General features: G+C 36.9%; 1 protein-coding gene across 1 annotated transcript; it reads right to left on the bottom strand.

Moving 5' to 3' along the window:
- Positions 1 to 807: 807 nt before the first annotated feature.
- casq1a (calsequestrin 1a) lies at positions 808 to 12,163 on the bottom strand. Its single transcript, XM_073848772.1, has 11 exons — positions 11,758 to 12,163; positions 7,129 to 7,222; positions 6,727 to 6,827; positions 6,406 to 6,517; positions 6,239 to 6,312; positions 4,539 to 4,669; positions 4,416 to 4,461; positions 3,537 to 3,591; positions 2,262 to 2,362; positions 2,071 to 2,145; positions 808 to 1,996 (listed from the first exon to the last, which is right to left on the bottom strand). The coding sequence occupies exons 1-11, from the start codon at positions 11,992 to 11,994 to the stop codon at positions 1,586 to 1,588; spliced, it is 1,437 nt and encodes a 478-aa protein (XP_073704873.1). The 5' UTR covers positions 11,995 to 12,163; the 3' UTR covers positions 808 to 1,585.
- Positions 12,164 to 18,911: the final 6,748 nt, after the last annotated feature.

Genomic DNA, 18,911 nt, shown 5'->3' with positions numbered 1-18,911 from the left:
AACAGGCCCACAAAGTTTCATTCCAATCGGCCTCCGTTAACCTTGTCTAATAAGTACTCAAACTTCATCGGCCAATGGTGCCCATGTTTTTTTAAGATACGCAAGACTGTGCACATTGATTTTCATGTTGACAGGACAAAGGGTTGCATAAGTATAGACATTTTTATGTTTTTTAAGTGTTGAGTTCCTCGAAGAAAGTGGCCCCGTCCCTTTCAAACGTTTTGGTGTCTCTTTGCAATGGCGAGGCAAAAAGTCAACTTTTTGACAATTATTGATATTCCCTCTCCAGAGAATCTTTGTGCACTGGTTTGGTTTCCGATCGGGTGGAAAACCTAGGACTAGTTCGCAAAAGTAGGCTTTCCAAAATAAACATAAAAAAATCCAAAATACCCGAAAAATTCACCAATCAATCAATTATGATGTATGCATTTTGTCTGGCGTGAGAGATTCCAACAAAATACAACACTTGAGCCTCTATTCTATTCATACAAAAGTGCCACTTTTGGAACAGGAAAGCAATGAAAGTCAAAATAGTCTAGCCTATGTGAGACAGTAGACTATTGTGACCTCAGGAGATAAACCTTCTTGGCAAAATATCTTTTGTACCAAAAGTGTCACTGGTTATATTAACATCTGTATCCTCAGCATGACACAATATGGTAAAACAGAAAATAAAAACAGTATCATGTTGTGGATGTATGAATTCCGTATTCAAAATACTTCTTAACAAATCAATAAGCTACTACCAGCAGATTAAAAGTTTCAGACATATTTGTAACGTCTCAAAAAAACTGTGATTTACAGCACTTTATTCCAATCAGTTTTTATTTTAAGACTTAAGAGTTAAACCAAGTTGTCTTTATTAAAAAAAATAAAATATTAATGTTTCTTTTTCAGTAGAAAACATGTGATTTACTGCACTTTGTAGACACAGAAGGAAGGCTGGACAATCCCTTCTCTGTCTAACGTCACAAAAGGTCACATCCTGTCTTAACAAAGAAAGAAGGTATGACAAATGACCTTGAGGAAAAGCCTGCTTAGCACCTTTAGGTCCTATCACAGTGGGACAAACAATCCATCCACATATTAGTACAAATAAACATTGAGACAATAACAACAAATTTTACAGATGGATGTACACTTAAAATAATCTTGCTACTCCCTCTGACGATCTTACATATTTTTGGTTACGTTTTTATGCTTGAAAGTCAGGTTGGCCTTTGCCAAATGTATTAGTGGTGTATTTAACTGCCAATTACAGCATGTCTTTATGAATGGAAAAATGGATGACAACAAACTAAAAGCATCTTTTGCTAATGATTTTGGTTTTAGAAGTGATGTCAACATTTAGAAGTGAATATCTGAAGGTTTAAGAGAGAGAGCGTGGTCTTTGAATAAAACATTGGGTCAATGGGAGAGAGAATGATAAGCGCATTCCTAGATATGCGTGGAAGGTCACAGTTAAATGATGACATTTTTAACCTTGTGATATCCGACAAAAAATAACGAAGGAATTTTTATGACGTTGATGATTCAGACAGTTGCAATTACACAGACTTTAGTTTGGATAATACATGGTAAGAGTTTAATCATCGTCATCGTCGTCGTCGTCATCATCGTCGTCATCATCGTCGTCATCATCATCATCGTCATCATCATCGTCATCATCGTCGTCGTCATCATCATCGTCGTCGTCGTCATCGTCGTCATCATCATCGTCGTCATCATCATCGTCGTCGTCATCATCGTCGTCGTCGTCATCGTCGTCGTCGTCGTCGTCGTCGTCATCATCGTCGTCGTCGTCATCGTCATCATCATCATCGTCGTCATCATCGTCGTCGTCGTCGTCGTCATCATCATCGTCATCATCATCGTCATCATCATCATCGTCGTCTGGATCGATTTTGTTCTCTAGCACATCCTCCAGCCAATCCTCCAGCTCATCAACTGTTGGCATGTCATCATCATCATCCATATCAAACCAGATACTCTCAGCCTGCAACAGATACAACAGGTCAGTCGTGAAAGACACAAAAACACAGCAAATAAATCTTCCTCTGAGAAACTTACATCATCAACCTCCACTACACCAATCTGAGGTGAGGACAGGTCAATGTCGAAGGTCTTCTCCCAATAGGGGACAAGCTGCAGGTCGAAGAGACACTCTCATCACTGCTTATGTACTGGTATCTGCTCTTTACAACCAGGATTATATTTGGAATCGTCCACATTTCTTAGCACAATAAAAGCCATAGGGTTACCAGAGGGAAGTCATCAGGGTCGATCCAGACAATGCTCAGGTCGGGATTGTCTGTGTTGTCTTCTGCCACCTCCTTCACGATTTCAAGGAATTCAAAGCCATCTGAAAGAACCCCAAAGAAAATGGCAGACACATTCAAGTGGGAATTACAGTTGTATTAAGTTTTAAAACGACACTTTAAAGGGATAGTTCACCCAAAAATGAAAATTCTGTCATTAAAGGAGTAGTTCACTTTCAGATTTTTTTTACAGATAACGTATTTGCCCACCTGGTCATCCAAGATGTTCATGTCTTTCTTTCTTCAGTCGTAAGGAAATTATGTTTTTTGAGGAAAACAATTTATAATTTCCCTCCATATAGTGGACTTCTATGGTGCTCATGAGTTTGAACTTCCAAAATGCAGCTTCAAAGGGCTTTAAAAGATCATGGCCGAGGAAAGAAGGGTCTTATCTAGCAAAATGATTGGTTAATTAAAAAAAAAAAAAAATTACAGTTTATATTCTTTTTAACCTCAAATGCCTGTCTTGTCTAGCTCTATGTGTACTCTGTGTAGAGATTAAAAAGTATATAAATTGTAAATGTTTTTAGAAAATAACCAATTATTTCGCCAGATATGACCCTTCTTCCTCGGCTGGGATCATTTAGAGCCCTTTGAGGCTGCATTTAAACTGCATTTTGGAAGTTCTAACTCAGGGGCACCATAGAAGTCCACTATATGGGAAATCCTAAAATGTTTTCCTCAAAAAACATCATTTCTTTACGACTGGAGAAAGAAAGACATGAACATCTAGGATGACAAGGGGGTGAGCACATTATCTGTAAATATTTGTTGTGAAAGTGAACTACTCCTTTAATTACTCACCCTCATGTCGTTCCAAACCCATAGGACCTTATTAGTCTTCAGAACACAAATTAAGATATTTTCGATAGATGGTCAAGGTCCAGAAAGGTACCAAGAACATCGACAAAATAGTCCATATGTCATCAGTGGTTCAGCCAATTTTATAAAGCTAATGGCAGTAGTGTGATGCAGAACTGATGTCACATGGATTATTTTGTCAATGTTCTTGGTACCTTTCTGGACCTTGAGTGCGGTAGGACCTTTGCTGTCTATGGACACTTAGAAAGCTATCGGATTCCATCAAAAATATCTTAATTTGTGTTCCAAAGACGAATGAAGGTCTTACGGGTTTGGAATGACATGAGGGTGAATAATTAATGACAGAGTTTTCATTTTTGGGTGAACTATTCCTTTAATAAAAAGATATCTGCACACCTGGATCTCCCTCCTCAGCAAATGCGATTATATGCTCGCCATCCAGAGCATCCTCCTGTCAGAAAATGATGGTTACAGTACATGAAGACAAAGATCTTGTGCTCTACTGTTACTACTACAGATCATGAGATAACATCTTGGAACACATTTGTGATGTCTTCGTTCCTTTATTAACTTACTGTATTATTAATTTATTGTACATTAGTTTCATTGTGTCTAGCAACAATTTCTAATAGATAATCTTGTGAATATATGAATATGAATATGTTTATGTCCTGAAGGGAAAAGCAGTGCTTGCAAGGCAGCATAAAAAAATGTTAGGCTTTGCTGAAAGTTACTTTTCCACAGACTATGATGATGAATTTCTGCAATAATCAGCTTCATAAATCTACAAATTTATTTTTAAAGCTACACTTTGTAACTTGGCCCTTTATTGGCAAAACAATAATGCAATTTCCCGTGAAATCTGTCCCAACGGCTGTAAAATGTAAATCAGGATTATAGGTGTATCAAAGTGTATTTGGGTAAAGTAAAGACATGGTCTGGAAGGTTACATAGTTACATAGTGTAGCTTCAAAAAAGTCAACGTACATTTTCATCGCCATTCTTTTCATTACATAAATTATAGACGGTTAAATCAAGGAGGTCTGTAATACCTGGAGAGAGCTATCCATTAGCATTCCCACTCATCTCAATGGCAGAGTGAAATTATCAACAAAACAAACTTTGAAACGATTCTGTATGTGAAGTGGTTCAAGCTGATTTTATTGTAGCAAACTGTCAAAAAAAAAGAAGAAAAACAAAATGTTTCAGCAATATCAAGTGTTGCCTTGCAAGCACCGAAAAAACTGTGGTTTGACTGACATAGCATCAGCTTACCCAGATTTCATACATGTTGTATGGCTGCATTTTCCTCAGTGTTGGCCTGTGGAGACATTTTCAGTAATGTTCACTAATGATTTTACTTCTTCATTTAAGCAGTTTTCACATCAGTCAACACACCTGTCATTGTCCTCAATGAATTCAACAAGTTCTTTCTCACTGTAGGGTTTACCAGGGATGACGACGGGTTCATCCATGAAGGGCTCGTAGAAGTCCACCTCATTCAACTTCAAGTCGAGACTTTTAGCAACCTGCAAACAAGGGTTGCTTAGTTTTGATCACTGGAGAAATCATATTCAAATTGACATGCATAGAAACAAAGAGCTTTAAAAAACTACTCAAGCAGATTTACTTTTAAATTTGAATACAGTATAAATATTGTTACACACTACAGCTGATTATGGATAATTTTACGCACTATGGACAACCATAATATTATTACATCAGTGTAAAGTATCCACCTTATTTTTCCCATTAAGAGTGGGCGTGATCATTTGTAAACAAAAAATTACAGATAATGTACTCACCCCTTGTCATCCAAGATTAATGTCTTTCTTTCTTCAGTTCTAAAGAAATTATGTTTTTTGAGGAAGACATTTCAAACTTTTGCTTCATATAGTGGACTTTAATGGTGCCCCGAGTTTGAACTTCCAAAATGTAGTTTAAATTCGGCTTCAAACAATCCCAAATGCGGTTATAAACAATCCCAGATGAGAAAGAAAGGTCTTATCTAGCGAAACGCTCGGTTATTTTCATTAAAAAAATACTTTTTAATGTGAAACGCTCGTCTTGTCTCGTTCTGCCTGAACTGTTTTTTCAAGACAGTTAGGGTATGTCGAAAAACTCCCATCTCATGTTCTCCCTCAACTTCAAAATCATCTTACATCGCTGTTTTATCTTTTTTGTTAAAGGTGTTTGGTCTTCTTTGCATCTTCACTTTGCAAAGACTGGGTCGGTTCATCTGTAGCGATATAGGATGATTTTGAAATGATTTTGGAAGTTGAGGGATGAAATACGATGGGAGTTTTTCGACATACCCTTACTGTCTTTACCCAGAATACACAGAGTTCAGGGAGAGCAAGACAAGATGAGCGTTTGAGGTTAAAAGTATTTAAATTGTATTTTTTTATGAAAATAACTGATTGTTTTGGTAGATAAGAACCTTTTTCCTTGGCCAGGAACGTTTACAACCACATTTGGGAACATTTGAAGATGTATTTAAAAATATAGTTTCATTATATGGGGAAAAATCCTTAAATGTTTTTCTCAAAAATCACAATTTCTTTACGACTGAAGAAAGAAAGACATTAACATCTTGGATGACAAGGGGTTGAGTACAATTATTTGTACACTTTTGTTCTAGAAATGAACTTCTCCTTTAATGTGTCTGGCTTCCGGCCTCATCCACGTCCAGCTATTTTTAGCTGTACAAAACATGTTTTGCCGCTTGATATTGCAAAATGGTGTGTCTTACCATACTATTTTAATGTATTATCTTAATTATGAACACAATGGTGTGTAGTGCAAACAGTTTTACTGTTTACTGCACTTTGTTATTATTCAACGGCTTATGAACAGGAATTCTCTGACATTACCAGAAAACAGCTTACTTCCACATTGAAAAATAAGGTGGATACAGCCTGCAGCAAAGAGTTAATTTGTTTCTTGAAACTGCTGCCATTTTAGCATTAATACAATGATCCAGAAGACATTAGATGAGATAAAAAAAAAAATTAAAAATCACCAGAAAATCCTATACAATTGGTCAAATTTGATTTCTGTTAGTATAGGGTTGTGTAAATTACGTTTACATAAGTTACCTTTGGACTAAAGGTGGCAAAGAACTTGATGTGTGGGTGAAACTCCTCTGCTGCGTCTTCATATTCATGGTAGTCTAAAAATCACAAGCCCACAGGTGAAATTCTCAAAAGTTTTACTTACGTTTATATGGAAAAAAGCCCACTGCATGGCCCACTTGGATACGTACGCTCAGATTTCTCACTCTTGAAGAAACCCACTAGCTTGATGTCCTCCTCAATATTATGGAAACCTTTCAGCTCTCGCACATTGTCAATGATCTCAACTGGATCCTCAATGACCTGGGAAAATATTTGATTAGGAAGTGGGGAAATGACAAGAACATGACTCCTGACACTGAGGACTAAGTGTGCAGGAAAAGAAGTTGGGGGAAAGAAGTGTAGGAAGTAAAATAAAAAAGTGACCGAAAACAAAAACATATATTAGCATTTGAGGAATTATTTGAGAACAGTCCACAATAAGCACCAGGTATAAATCATTTTTCACATACATCATAGATGAACTCCACCAGTGTGTCCGCAGCAAGCTCTCCATCGTACTCAATAACCTCATCCTCAATGAAGATATAGATACTGTCAGCCTCATCCAGACCTAAAGAGCACAAAAAATGGAAATAAACCGAGAACCATGTGGGAAATGTCCACCAGAGGTCATGGTTGTTCTGCTGATATCCTGAGATTTAACAAATAATCTGTACCAGAGAAATACAGTATGACATAAAAACTGAAACAGGAAAAACTAATTTTGAGGATTTCCACCAGAAAACACATAACAGAAATCAGACCCAATTAAAGTGTGGTATGAAAAATATTTTTATTTTATTACTGCATTCAGATTAGTTCATTAGAAGTAGTAAAGTGGTTTTACATGCAGTAGATCACAATTTACTTACCTAATTTCTTGGCAACAGCTTTGTCTGTCTTCTCATCAAGCAGGCCGATTCCGATGTCCTCGTCGTCAAGATCCTCCAGGACTTGTGCAGCAAGCTGTGTAACAAAAATAAAGGTTTTTCATTTTTAATGTCTTTTATGTTTTTTTTAAACAGCATGTGTGTTTAATGCATGTTAGTGGTGCCCTAGCATATACCCTGTACAGGGCAGTTCCTGTTAATGTGGAAACATTAAACTAAAGTGACTTAGGGTTTGTGTCCTGTCAGCACAACCATTATGTATTTATTATCAGCCTGAGAGCTGGTTTTGGTAGCTGAGCACAAACTCAGCGTGTTGGACAAGGACAACAAATTTGTTTTCTGCCTGCACAGATATTTCAGGCTATGCTGTAAGAAGTGTGGTTAGTTTCGTCCACAGTCTTACATCCATAAAAGCCGTCATCAAGAGCGCTGCCCCTGCACTTTCTAAATCGGTGTGAAACTTGACCCGTATGATGGACAGCTGCTTCCACCAATCACAGCGCTACATGTCCCTGCTGAGCTGGAGTAACAGGGTGTTGGGGTGGTGACAGGTGCAACCAATTCCTATACATACACATACCTCTCTTTTTTTCGTATTTTCATCCATGTAATTCTAAATATGTTTAAATAATTTGAATAAATAATTCAGTATGTATGTATCTATTACTAACCATGCAACACAAAAGAAGAAGCAATGTGCTGGTTGCTCTTCTCCATACAATTACTATACACTTTGACTAAAGATTTTTAGTCTTCAGACCTCTATAAGTTCACAAACATGTTTAATTTCACATGCACACTATTTAAAGTCTTTTGATGTCATGTGATGAAAAACAGACTGAATCTTAAGTCATTATTCACTGATAATTTCCCCTCCAGTGAGCTGTTAACGCATAGATATCTATATGTAGATACTAGTTCACATATGTCAACACATCTGCCATCTTGGACCGGTTAACATTTCAGATGATGCTAAAGACTTCTAAGATCCATTATGTCTAATAGCTTTTGTAATGCCCCCATGTGATATCTATGAAGGCATTAACTGCCGTGACCAAATCGATTCAATAAATGAATCAGAATTAATCAAATGAATCACTGTAGAGATCTGACACAAAAGGAAGATTCAAAAATCAGAAATTGATATTTCTTTCATTAAAATGCCAAGGTGAACTTTTTAAATAATGAAGTACATTTTCAGTCTGAGACTTGGAATTTTGGCGAATAAATTGTATGGACATTTATGATATATATATTTTTAAATATCAGCTTCAGTTCTCATTCACTGTAATTGCATGGAAAATACCAACACAAAATTTTATCTTTTTTTTGCTCCACAGACAATTTTATTCATGTTCAGAGCAATAGGATATATAATTAAACTGTTCGTACAAGTCATATAAACTAAAATTGTATTAAACTGACTTAAAAAATCAAGCTTAATCCTTTAGCTTAGAAATTGGTTAAAACATTTTGATCATGTAAAATATTGATCATATCAGTTTGTGTTTTTTTTTAAGGATTATGTTCTATTTATTTTGCCTAAATGCGCTGTCTGAGAATGCGAGTTCTTCCAGTTTGTTTGTAATATTAGCATCAATATTTGAGCAATTTTTTAATTTCCTATCGGTTTAGTCCTATGGATTAGACTAGTTAAAGGGAGGGGGATGTATGTCTGTTAATCAAATCTTAGGCTAAACTCAGCTAAAGGCTTAAAGCCAAATAGACCACGGCTATATAAGGTGACTCACAAAAACCCATGAGTCAACAAGAGAGGATTTTTGCAATGAATCTAGATAGAGTTTGCTAATGACAAATCAAAATTGGCATAGAGGAAGGAGAAACCATGGGGTAATACACCCTTCTTCTTCTTCTTCCTCTTTGCATTTCTCCATCTCTTTCAGTCAGACCTTCATATCTTTCCAATTCGGTATGTATTAAATAATCAGTTTATGCATAAACAGTAAGTTACGACCAACAAACCTATGTATGGCTTCCTGTTAACTTTCTAGAACTAGGTTTACTCAGAGGCCTAAGCAATGTTTGTAAGTCATCCCATTATTAACCAATATTTGTTAAGGAAATTTAACCAAAGCATACAAGTGTTTCTATAAGGGCAGAAAGCAGAGCATCACAGCGGCCTGTACCACACAAACAGCTATGACAGCAGAGGCGTCTATAATTAGCGCTGCTGCAGAGACCAACCAGGACTATTTTGGCAAGGTGGTGGTGACGTTCAAGTTCCTGGGATCCGCTGACAGGTACAGTACTGTGCCCAACGCTCTCAGCCAACACTGCAGATTTCATGCTAGAACCTCCTGCGCCCACAACGCACACATGCTGTTATAAGTTATTAACTCCTGTAACATTACATCAGCGCTGGACTGCTGTGTATTAGGAAGCAATATGCTGCAAAGCCACATTCATAAAACCAACAGCTATTGGGCGTCTAAATAGGCAATGCATTTTTTTACACCACACATTATCCTTATATTTCAAGCCTATCAAGAAAAAAACTGTGCAATTGTGTTTTAACAATAAGAGCAATTGGATGTTCTTGCAATTTATGTCTAACACAAATCTATCAGCCACTTATTAACTGACATCAAAGATTTAGACATGCGATTGCTCGCATTAGTTAATCTCATACAGCAAACACAATATCAATATCTGTTGTCTCTGTAAGATTGCACTGTGGTCCACACACACAAAGGCTACTATTGTATGCAGGAGGTGACAGCATGGCTAAACAATGGTGTAACCTTTGACCACATGGGGTGAGATCTGCATGCTGAGAGTTTAAGGAAAGATGCTAATGTTTTCTAGTGTGTGTCCTCATCACAATTGGTTTTTATCTGAAAGGTTGTGATAAGATTTTTTTAACATACTTTTTGTGTTATTAATATCTTGAATTAGCTTTTAGTTTTATATTTTCATTTAGTTTTTAATTTAAAAAAAAATCAATTTTGCTTCATGTTTTATTTCACTTTTAGTTTTAGTTTATTTAGGGTTTTTGAAGTATTTTTCTGTAGCACTTTATACAATGCAGACTGAGTCAAAGCAGATTGATAGTGAAACTACATTTAGTTTTACTCAACAATGACAACACTGTTGTCAACAGCTGGCTGCTCTCTGTCTTCTTATGCAATCTAATACAGTGTTACTCATAATTTGGCCCCTGGCCCTGTCTTTCAGCATCTACATACTGTACTGTTATAAAACTGAAATTGTTAACACTGAAATTAAGTATTGGTGCTACAAATGCTATTTTGCCATACATTACATCATTTTTTTTTACATTAGTTTTGGTATTTGCATTTGGGCCTGTCTGCAAACCCAAGTGATAACGTATTGCGATAAATCCAGAAAATGAATTCCTTTGAAAAATGACCCATGCAGGCTTATGCTCAGGGTGCAAATATACTGTGTGGTGCATCAGCACTTTTCTGAACATAGATGCCATAGTCCAGAGTGTTCTCATGGCTGGTGTAACAGGCCCCACATTCCCCTGGCTCTGGTGGAGTACTTTTCCTTATGCAGAGCAAAGCCTCTGCTCTATATCATTAATTTAATTCATTTGCAATTGTCCTCTATCAAAGTTGAGCAATCAAAAACTATGGCTAGAACCATTAGTGCAATTATTGTTTCAACCACCCACAAATTAAAAATAGATACATTAATGCAAATTGCAATGGTTTTGTCAATTTTAAGTGTCATGCAGCTCTGTTTACGGTCAATGTAACTTTCCATGAACTTTCCATAAGGCCAGAACTATAAAGTGCCGGAAGTAAAATACCACATGCTATAAACAGCCACACAGTAATTCCTGTAGAGATGAACTTGCCTGCTAGCTTCATGAGTTTTTGATTGACATTGCAAGGAACAACATATTTTTCTATTAGCTAAATATTTTGTTTTGCATTGTGTTTAAATGCAAAATTAATATTTAGATCCTGCAATCTATCCATCTATATAACCTGTGGAGGGCTATATCTTTCAGATATAGAAAACAAAATTTAATTGAAGACAGAACTTCATACACGAAATGGTACTGACTAGGGTTATTTTAGTGTTATTTATGAACTGTTGTAGTATTAATAGCTTTTATATTTATATTTTTAGTTGCTATTTTTTAGCAATTGTATTTTGTGCTTGTCATTATTAGTTTTATTAAATAGATTTAGAATTAGTTTTAGTTATTTTCAGTTATTAACTATTCATTTCAGTTTACTTTTTTTAAGATGTTTTAATTTAAGTGTTATTTAAACTATTTTAATAGTTTTACAATTCGCTACTAATGCTAACTAATGTGCAAATATGTTCTGCTCTTATTAAAACACCCCTAATTGTGTAAAACGTACTAATAATATGTTTATAATAGTATAGACATATTAGTAAACAGGTTAGCTAGACTTTAAATAAGTGGTATCAGTTGCAACCACATTTCAGGTGTGCATTTAAATTCATATTTTGGTAAAACTAAAACAAATTTGATCTTCTGAATGATACTCCTGAATGATTTAGTAAAGGATTTTCATTAACATCTAAGCTTGAGAATTTCCCACTGTTACACTAGTTCCAGGTGTTGGCTGATTTTTGAGTCAAACCCACCTCAAGGGCCAGCTCCTCAATCTGAAACTGTTTCTGGGCGACTTTGCTGGATCCTACGTGCTCATGGTAGTACACCACCATCACGTCATATTTCTTCATCACAGCCTTGTAATTCTTGCCGTCTAGCTCGTGAACGCGGTCCTTTCCATCGTACTCGGGGATGTCCATACCTTTCTGCCCCCATGACAGCTGCCCGAAGGTCAGAAGGAGCCCAAGGAACACAAGGTTCCACTTCATGATTCAATACTTAAGAAGGGAGATAGGTAGTTCCAATGAATTTAAAACAAACTGACTAATTACTTCATAAAATGAAATTAGAAAGGACCTGTGATCCCCGCCACCCAGAACAGACAAGACCAAGTCCTGAGGCCCCCTGTTTGAAACCCCTACACACGGGTAAAAGAGACGAGTAACAGGGTCAAGAGCGTTTTAGGGGGTGGGATTAGGTGAGTGCATGAGAGAGAAAGAGAGAGAGAGACTGAGACTGACACGAGAGAGAGAGAGCTGCTAAAAAAGAAAAAAGAAGACACTATTCTTCATGGAGTAAGCCAGACTAGAGATTGGAGCGAGGCAAAGTAAACTTAACCATACAGAACATTTTAGTATGACCTTTAGGAAAACGGAAAGTTTGTGTATGGGACGACACATCATGAAGCATGAATGAAAGATTATGAAGAATGGGAAGGAAAGGGATCTTAAGGCACACATGAAGACTTTTTCTCCATATTAAGTGTTACACAGCTCAGATCTTGGCTAAAAATACAAGATGTAGCGGGGAGACGGACGTGTGGAGAGGGTAGGGGCCTAGGGGGTGGGGGGGTGTCTTATTTGCCGCACTTGGCTCATCCTTGGTGCTAGAATGTGGCACTAGGTCACTCCAGGACGATGGCTGGTGCACCTCCTTGGATTTCACAGATGTCAGTTTGCTTTTTGGGCAATCAGCTCTGGCTTGCACTTCTGTCCGACCCAGAATGGTGCATATGATACGTGCTCGACCGCATTCATGCTCAGTGTGTTTATCAGCACTGAGAATTTCTTTTTTACGGCCTACATGCCTAAACTCTGTGAGGGCACTACAGTAAGTATATGCGCAAGATCATATGCGTGCGCATGGTAGCTAAATAGCTCAAGATTACTTTACAAATTGAAAGACGAGAGGCGAGTTATTAATAAAAATCATGTAACTTGATATTACATGTTCTCTTACCTTCAGGCCTCTTTATTTAGTGGCCTGTGGAGTTAATGCCTATTTAGTCGTCAGCTGGCGGTTAATGATGAGGCAAAGCAGAGCATTTGAGAGAGAGATGATGTGATGAAAGGGGGGTCGTAAGTAAAAGGAGAGTGCTTGGATGTCACTGCATATCCGGTGTTGACTGTGTCAAAAGCATCAGCCCATTTAGCAGAATCCTTCGTTAAATGGTGATGGGGTTTGTTTGATATGACATCAGACCACTTGGAGTCAACATGGAACCCTGTTCACAACCTGTTTTATGTCTCTGGTCTGTCCTATTTCTGATGATAAGCAATGAGAAAAAAATGTAATCATAAATTGATCGGATATTTATACATATACACGAGTGCATATAAGCACTTTAAAGGAACACATAGTGCTCTCCACAAATATTGGCACCCTTGGTAAATTTGAGCAAAGGCAGCTGTGGAAATAAATCTGCATTGTTTATCCTTTTGATCTTTCATTCAAATAATTCACAAAATTGAAACCTTCTCTGAAGTAAAACAATTGAAAGTGGTGGGGGGTGGGGGGGCTCATAATGAAATAAATGTTTTTCTGTAATTTACGTTGGCCACAAATATTGGCGCCCAACTATGAGTCTCTCCTATAATGCCTGATGAGTTTCGAAAACACCTGGAGAGAGATCATCAGAGACCATTATTTTATACAGAATAACTCTAGATCCTTCAGATTCCTAGCTTTATGTTGGTGCTTCCTCTCTTCAGTTCACCCCACTTATTTTCTACAGGGTTCAGGTCAGGGAACTGGAAAGGCCATGGCAGAAGCTTCATTTTGTCCTCAGTGACACATTTTTGTGTTTGTTTCGATGTTTGTTTTCAATCATTGTCCTGATGGAAGATCCAACCACAACCCATTATAAGATTTCTAATGGAGGCAGTCAGGTTTAGATTTTTTTTATCTGTTGATATTTGATAGTAACCAAAGTATCCCTACTCTTTGACATTTTTTTTGATAATGATAAGTAAACAGTGTAAAAATTAAAATGGAGAGATGTTATTATATCACAGTGATAACATTTAAGATCCTGTGTTAGGGATACTAAACTAATTCTTTTTTATATGTTTCATTATGGGACCATCTAGTGGTAAAAAGAATATGATACAAGTTAAAGACTTGAATGGAGCTCTTATTCAGCATGTCATTATACTTGAGTATTGAACATTATAGCTCTCTGTCATTTAAGACTTGATTTTGTCAAAACCATCTTCTTCATTCTTCAATCTTGTTTGTACACAGCAGATGCTTTCCAGACCAAGCGATCTTTTACAGTTTTTTAATTTGCTTTAGTACACTTTTCACAAGCGACTGCTCAGTTTTCAAAACTGTTAGTGCTAATATTACAACAGATCATCAAAAGTGCACTTTTTTCAAACATTTCAGCATATTTTTAATTGTCTTAGTACAATACACGCAATCACAATGTATCCTATTCATTACACAAAATAAGTGTTGCATCTTTATAAATGTTTCACTCACGGTAACTGCCTTTCATAAAGCTCTTACTGTCGAACTTTTGATTTGCATGTTTTCTCATTCAGTTTAAAACATTTGTCTATTATTTATCTAACTAATCTTAATGGTTAATCAGAGAATTATTTGGTGTATCTATAGATATCCATAGATATAGATTTAGTAGATATCATTTCTAAAGAACCTGTTTGCAATTTAGGGATAACCAATTGCAATTAATTATTTTTACACTAAAAATGATTAATCTAAGATGATAACCAAAATGGTGGGTGGGTGTGTGTGTGTGTGTGTGTGTACCTGGTATTCATCACGTTGTGGGGACCAAATGTCCCCACAAGGATAGGAATACCAGTAGATTTTGACCTTGTGGGGACATTTCTCAGGTCCCCATGAGGAAACAGGCTTATAAATCATGCACAATGAGTTTTTTTGAGGAAGTAAAAGTGTGCACAATCTCCTGTGAGGGCTAGGTTTAGGTGTAGGGTAGGTGTAGGGCGATAGAAAGTACGGTTTGTACAGTATAAAAACCATTACGCCTTTATGTCCCCATAAAACATGTAAACCAGTGTGTGTGTGTGTGTGTGTGTGTGTGTGTGTGAGGTTCCGGTACAGTAAACCCTATTTTATGGGGACAAAATATCCACACAAAGATGGCAATATCTGAAATCACTGTCCTTTTTTGGGACCCAATGTCTGGTTTCCATAGTCAACATTATTAAAGACGTAATGTGTAAAGTGCATAGTGATCGACCTAATCTGCCTTTTGCCAAACTCATTCTTCTCTCTTTACCCATCATATATCAAATCAAAAAGACAGTTATTTTCAATAAAAATAAAGGAAAAACAAAATAAATATATTAAAAAACAAAGAAAGAAATAGCCTCTGTAGAGCAGTAATTTACAACAATACTGAGTTGCAAATATCTGCCATTTTGTGTTTTGAGAATAAACACCATCTACTGTTCATGCAAAGAAAATTAAAAGGAAAAAAATAAACATTTTAAATAGTATAAATAGAATCTAATGCTGCATCCCAGTTCGCCTACTTATACTATGCCCTAAAAGTATGCACTCTTTTTGTGAAGAAAAAGTACACACGTTTTAAGTATGTAACAGAATAATCAAGCTTTGTCACCATTAAAACTGCCCTGAATGAAAGCAAGTAAAGTTCACACTTTTTTACCATAATAAATGTTTTACACATTTGATTTTATTATACATTTTACAGCAGTCTTTGTTTATTCACTGCCAAAAAGGTTGCCTTGTCTGGAGGACTGGGCCCATTAATACTCAGAAAACTCTTTCGTGGTACCTATGACTCAAATACTGGTAATAAAAGAAGCTTAATTCTTCAGATTTTACTGTCATTCTCATGGTGGAACCACAATGGCAGTCTGTTTCGAGATGAATAATAAAACCCATTGCACTGTGTCTGCTTGGAAGCCTACCTCCAATGGTTATGCTAGCAATGGTTTTGTTCTTACACTCAGGGGCATTGTTAGGGTGGGCCCTAAACAAACCTCCGCGCCGGAGTCCCCCTCAGGAGAATTCGCGATCGCGGAAGAAATCGTCACGGTCGCGTTTTCCCCTGGGAAAAAAATTGCGAATTGCATGCTTTGCATGGTGGGTAAACACGCTACTGCTTGCACTGGAGATCGGTTATCAAATTTCTACACATTGTTGACAGATGATGATCCAAGAAGTTTGTCAAAAACCACCATGGAACAACTAAAGACACTATTTAAATTGACATAGCAAAAACACATTCTTATCTCGTTACAGTAGCCCAAACAAGTGAAAAGTAAATATTACCAGTTCTCAATTTCAGAAAAGGAAAATAAAGAGCAATTGTGATTCTTTATGGGACACTCAATATATTTGTACTGCAACACATCCTGTATGCTATTTCCTTGTCTGCACTAAAGCATAAAGAAAAACACAGAGATGAAAACGATACTCCCCTCCCTCCACACACATCTCTCACAGAACGGAAGACATAAATGAGCCAAAATGGTTTACATTTCGTGAAATTATATCACTTAATCTAATAGAATAGTGTAGTTTAATATAAGCGGGGTACATTGTAACGCAGTGTTACAACATCCCTTATCTGCAACTGAAATTTAAAATGTGTCTTTTGCTAGTTAGCAAAGCATAAAAAAACTGACCTAAACTGCTAAATAACAGACCGGAAATAAAATAATAGCAGGTTTGTCTCATTTTAAATTAACTCTAAATTAAAAGATTATTGAATTTTGGCACATTTTTTCTCTATATTGTATTTATATTGCAACTAGATAGTCTACTAAATTTTGTTATGTTAGGATGTGTGGAAATATTAAAATTGTGTGTTACAACTAACCCTGCGTTAGTTTGTGACCCGCACACCCCTACGCTAGAAGTTACCTTTTATTTATTTATTTTTAAAATTTTATATCATTTTCCTCTAAATGGAAAGATGAGTTTTATTGGGTTGAGCACAAAGCTAATCTCGAGGTCAAACTATTAGCTTTACTAAAAGAAAGACTGCCAAAGAATTAAGCATGTGAACAACAAACACTAAATGTTTATTTCCAAATAAATACATTATAAATTGTTTTGTAGAGCAGATTATTTTCATTAATGAACTTTTTTAAATATATGGGCTTAAATGGTACAGTACCACAGAATGTATGTAAACTACTGTAGCCAACACAACTACCATGAATGACAAAATATACACAGTACATTTTTTTAATCATTAGTAAAAGGATTTTCTTTTTAAATAAATATACTGATATTTTACTTCTTTAAAATCAATACATTTTTATATTTTGTGAATAACTTGTGGCTTTATTCATATTTATATTCTAAAATGTACATCAACCAATTAATACATTTTGAAATAAGGGATAAATCTTGATTTTTCTTATAAACTATGTCAATATGTATGAGAAACACCTGAACTTAAGTTTTGGTGGGCTTAATGGGTACACTTATATATATCCTATATATATATCCTATAACAGATAGCAGTTAACCCAACACAGAATAAAACAACATAAAAGTTTTAAGTTTTAGAAAGCTAACAATTAGATTTATTTTTTAAGCAAATATGGAAATTAAATTAATTAATTATGTATATGTATGTAACAGACAAATCAATAAAAACTAATATGGATTATCACACTGTCTGTAATGTTGTTGTTTTTTTTTTCTTAGAAATACCTTTTAAAAACTACATGTTCAGAAACTCACATTCTCAGAAAATTAGATATCATATGTATAATCTTCATATTAACTGATAGCCCAAAGTTACCAGGAAACAACAAAACTGTCACGGATTGGCCAGGTTCTTCCACCTCACTCACCCAATGATCACTTTCACCTGAGTTCTAATCACCAGCACCTGCACTTCATCAATCACGGCACCTTCATAAGGCACACACACACAGTCACCATTGTCCGGGCTCGTTGCTGCGAGAGCGGACTAACTCTATTCTCCTTCGGGGATTCTAGAGGTGATCTACAATACTTACCTGTGATTACTTACCTGTCTTGTCTTGCATTCCAGTCAGTCTGTCTCGTCAGTCAGTCCCTGCATCCAGTGTGTGTGTGTGTGCCATAAGTCAGCACCCAGTCTGCCTTTTCGACATCCTCCGACGATCGTTCCTGCAAAAGGGAAGAAAAACCACGTTATCCATTCATCGCCACCCTCACCATCATCTACTATCTGGACAGTTAAACTTACCCGGTCCCGCACGCCATCTTCTTCATCTGCTCCGCTAAAAACAAATAAACTTTACCTGTTGTTTCACTCACCTGTTTGTCAGTCTGCTTCCCTAACTGAAGCCCGGACCCGCAAACAGCACCAGCGGAGCGATGGATCCGTTTCAAGAACTTGTGGATTCATTACGCAAAGTTTTGATGGGAACAACCACCAGCAATCCCTCAACACCGTGTCCCACCACTCCACCGGCACCCAGCACTTCATCGACACCCGTTCCATCCAGTCCCATGGCCCGACCAGCGCCCTACTCAGGCGGGGTGGAGGAGTGCAGCGGATTTCTTCTTCAGTGCTCGTTAATCTTCACTATGCAACCTGAGTTATACCCTACGGATCAGTCTAAAATAGCCTTCATTACTTCTTTGCTTACAGGACCTGCTCTGAAGTGGGCGGACACCATCTGGCGCCAAGCCGGGCCAGCGACCAGCACCATCCAAAATTTCATCGCGCACTTTAAAGAGGTCTTTGGAAGTTCGGACGAAGCGATCTCCGCCGGAGAGCAGCTCTATCATTTACGTCAAGGGAGTATGACAACTCAAGAATATGCTTTACGTTTACGTTAGCAGCTGCCAGCGGATGGAATGAGAGATCGCTCTTAACGACATACCGGCTCGGCTTGGAACCGAAGTTAAGACTTCAGTTGGCAGCACTCGACGATTCCAT

The sequence above is a fragment of the Garra rufa genome, chromosome 10, assembly GCF_049309525.1.
Source record: "Garra rufa chromosome 10, GarRuf1.0, whole genome shotgun sequence".
Lineage (NCBI taxonomy): Eukaryota > Metazoa > Chordata > Actinopteri > Cypriniformes > Cyprinidae > Garra > Garra rufa.
The sequence above is the reverse complement of the archived record's forward strand: the minus strand, read 5'-3'. Positions and strand labels throughout refer to the sequence as shown.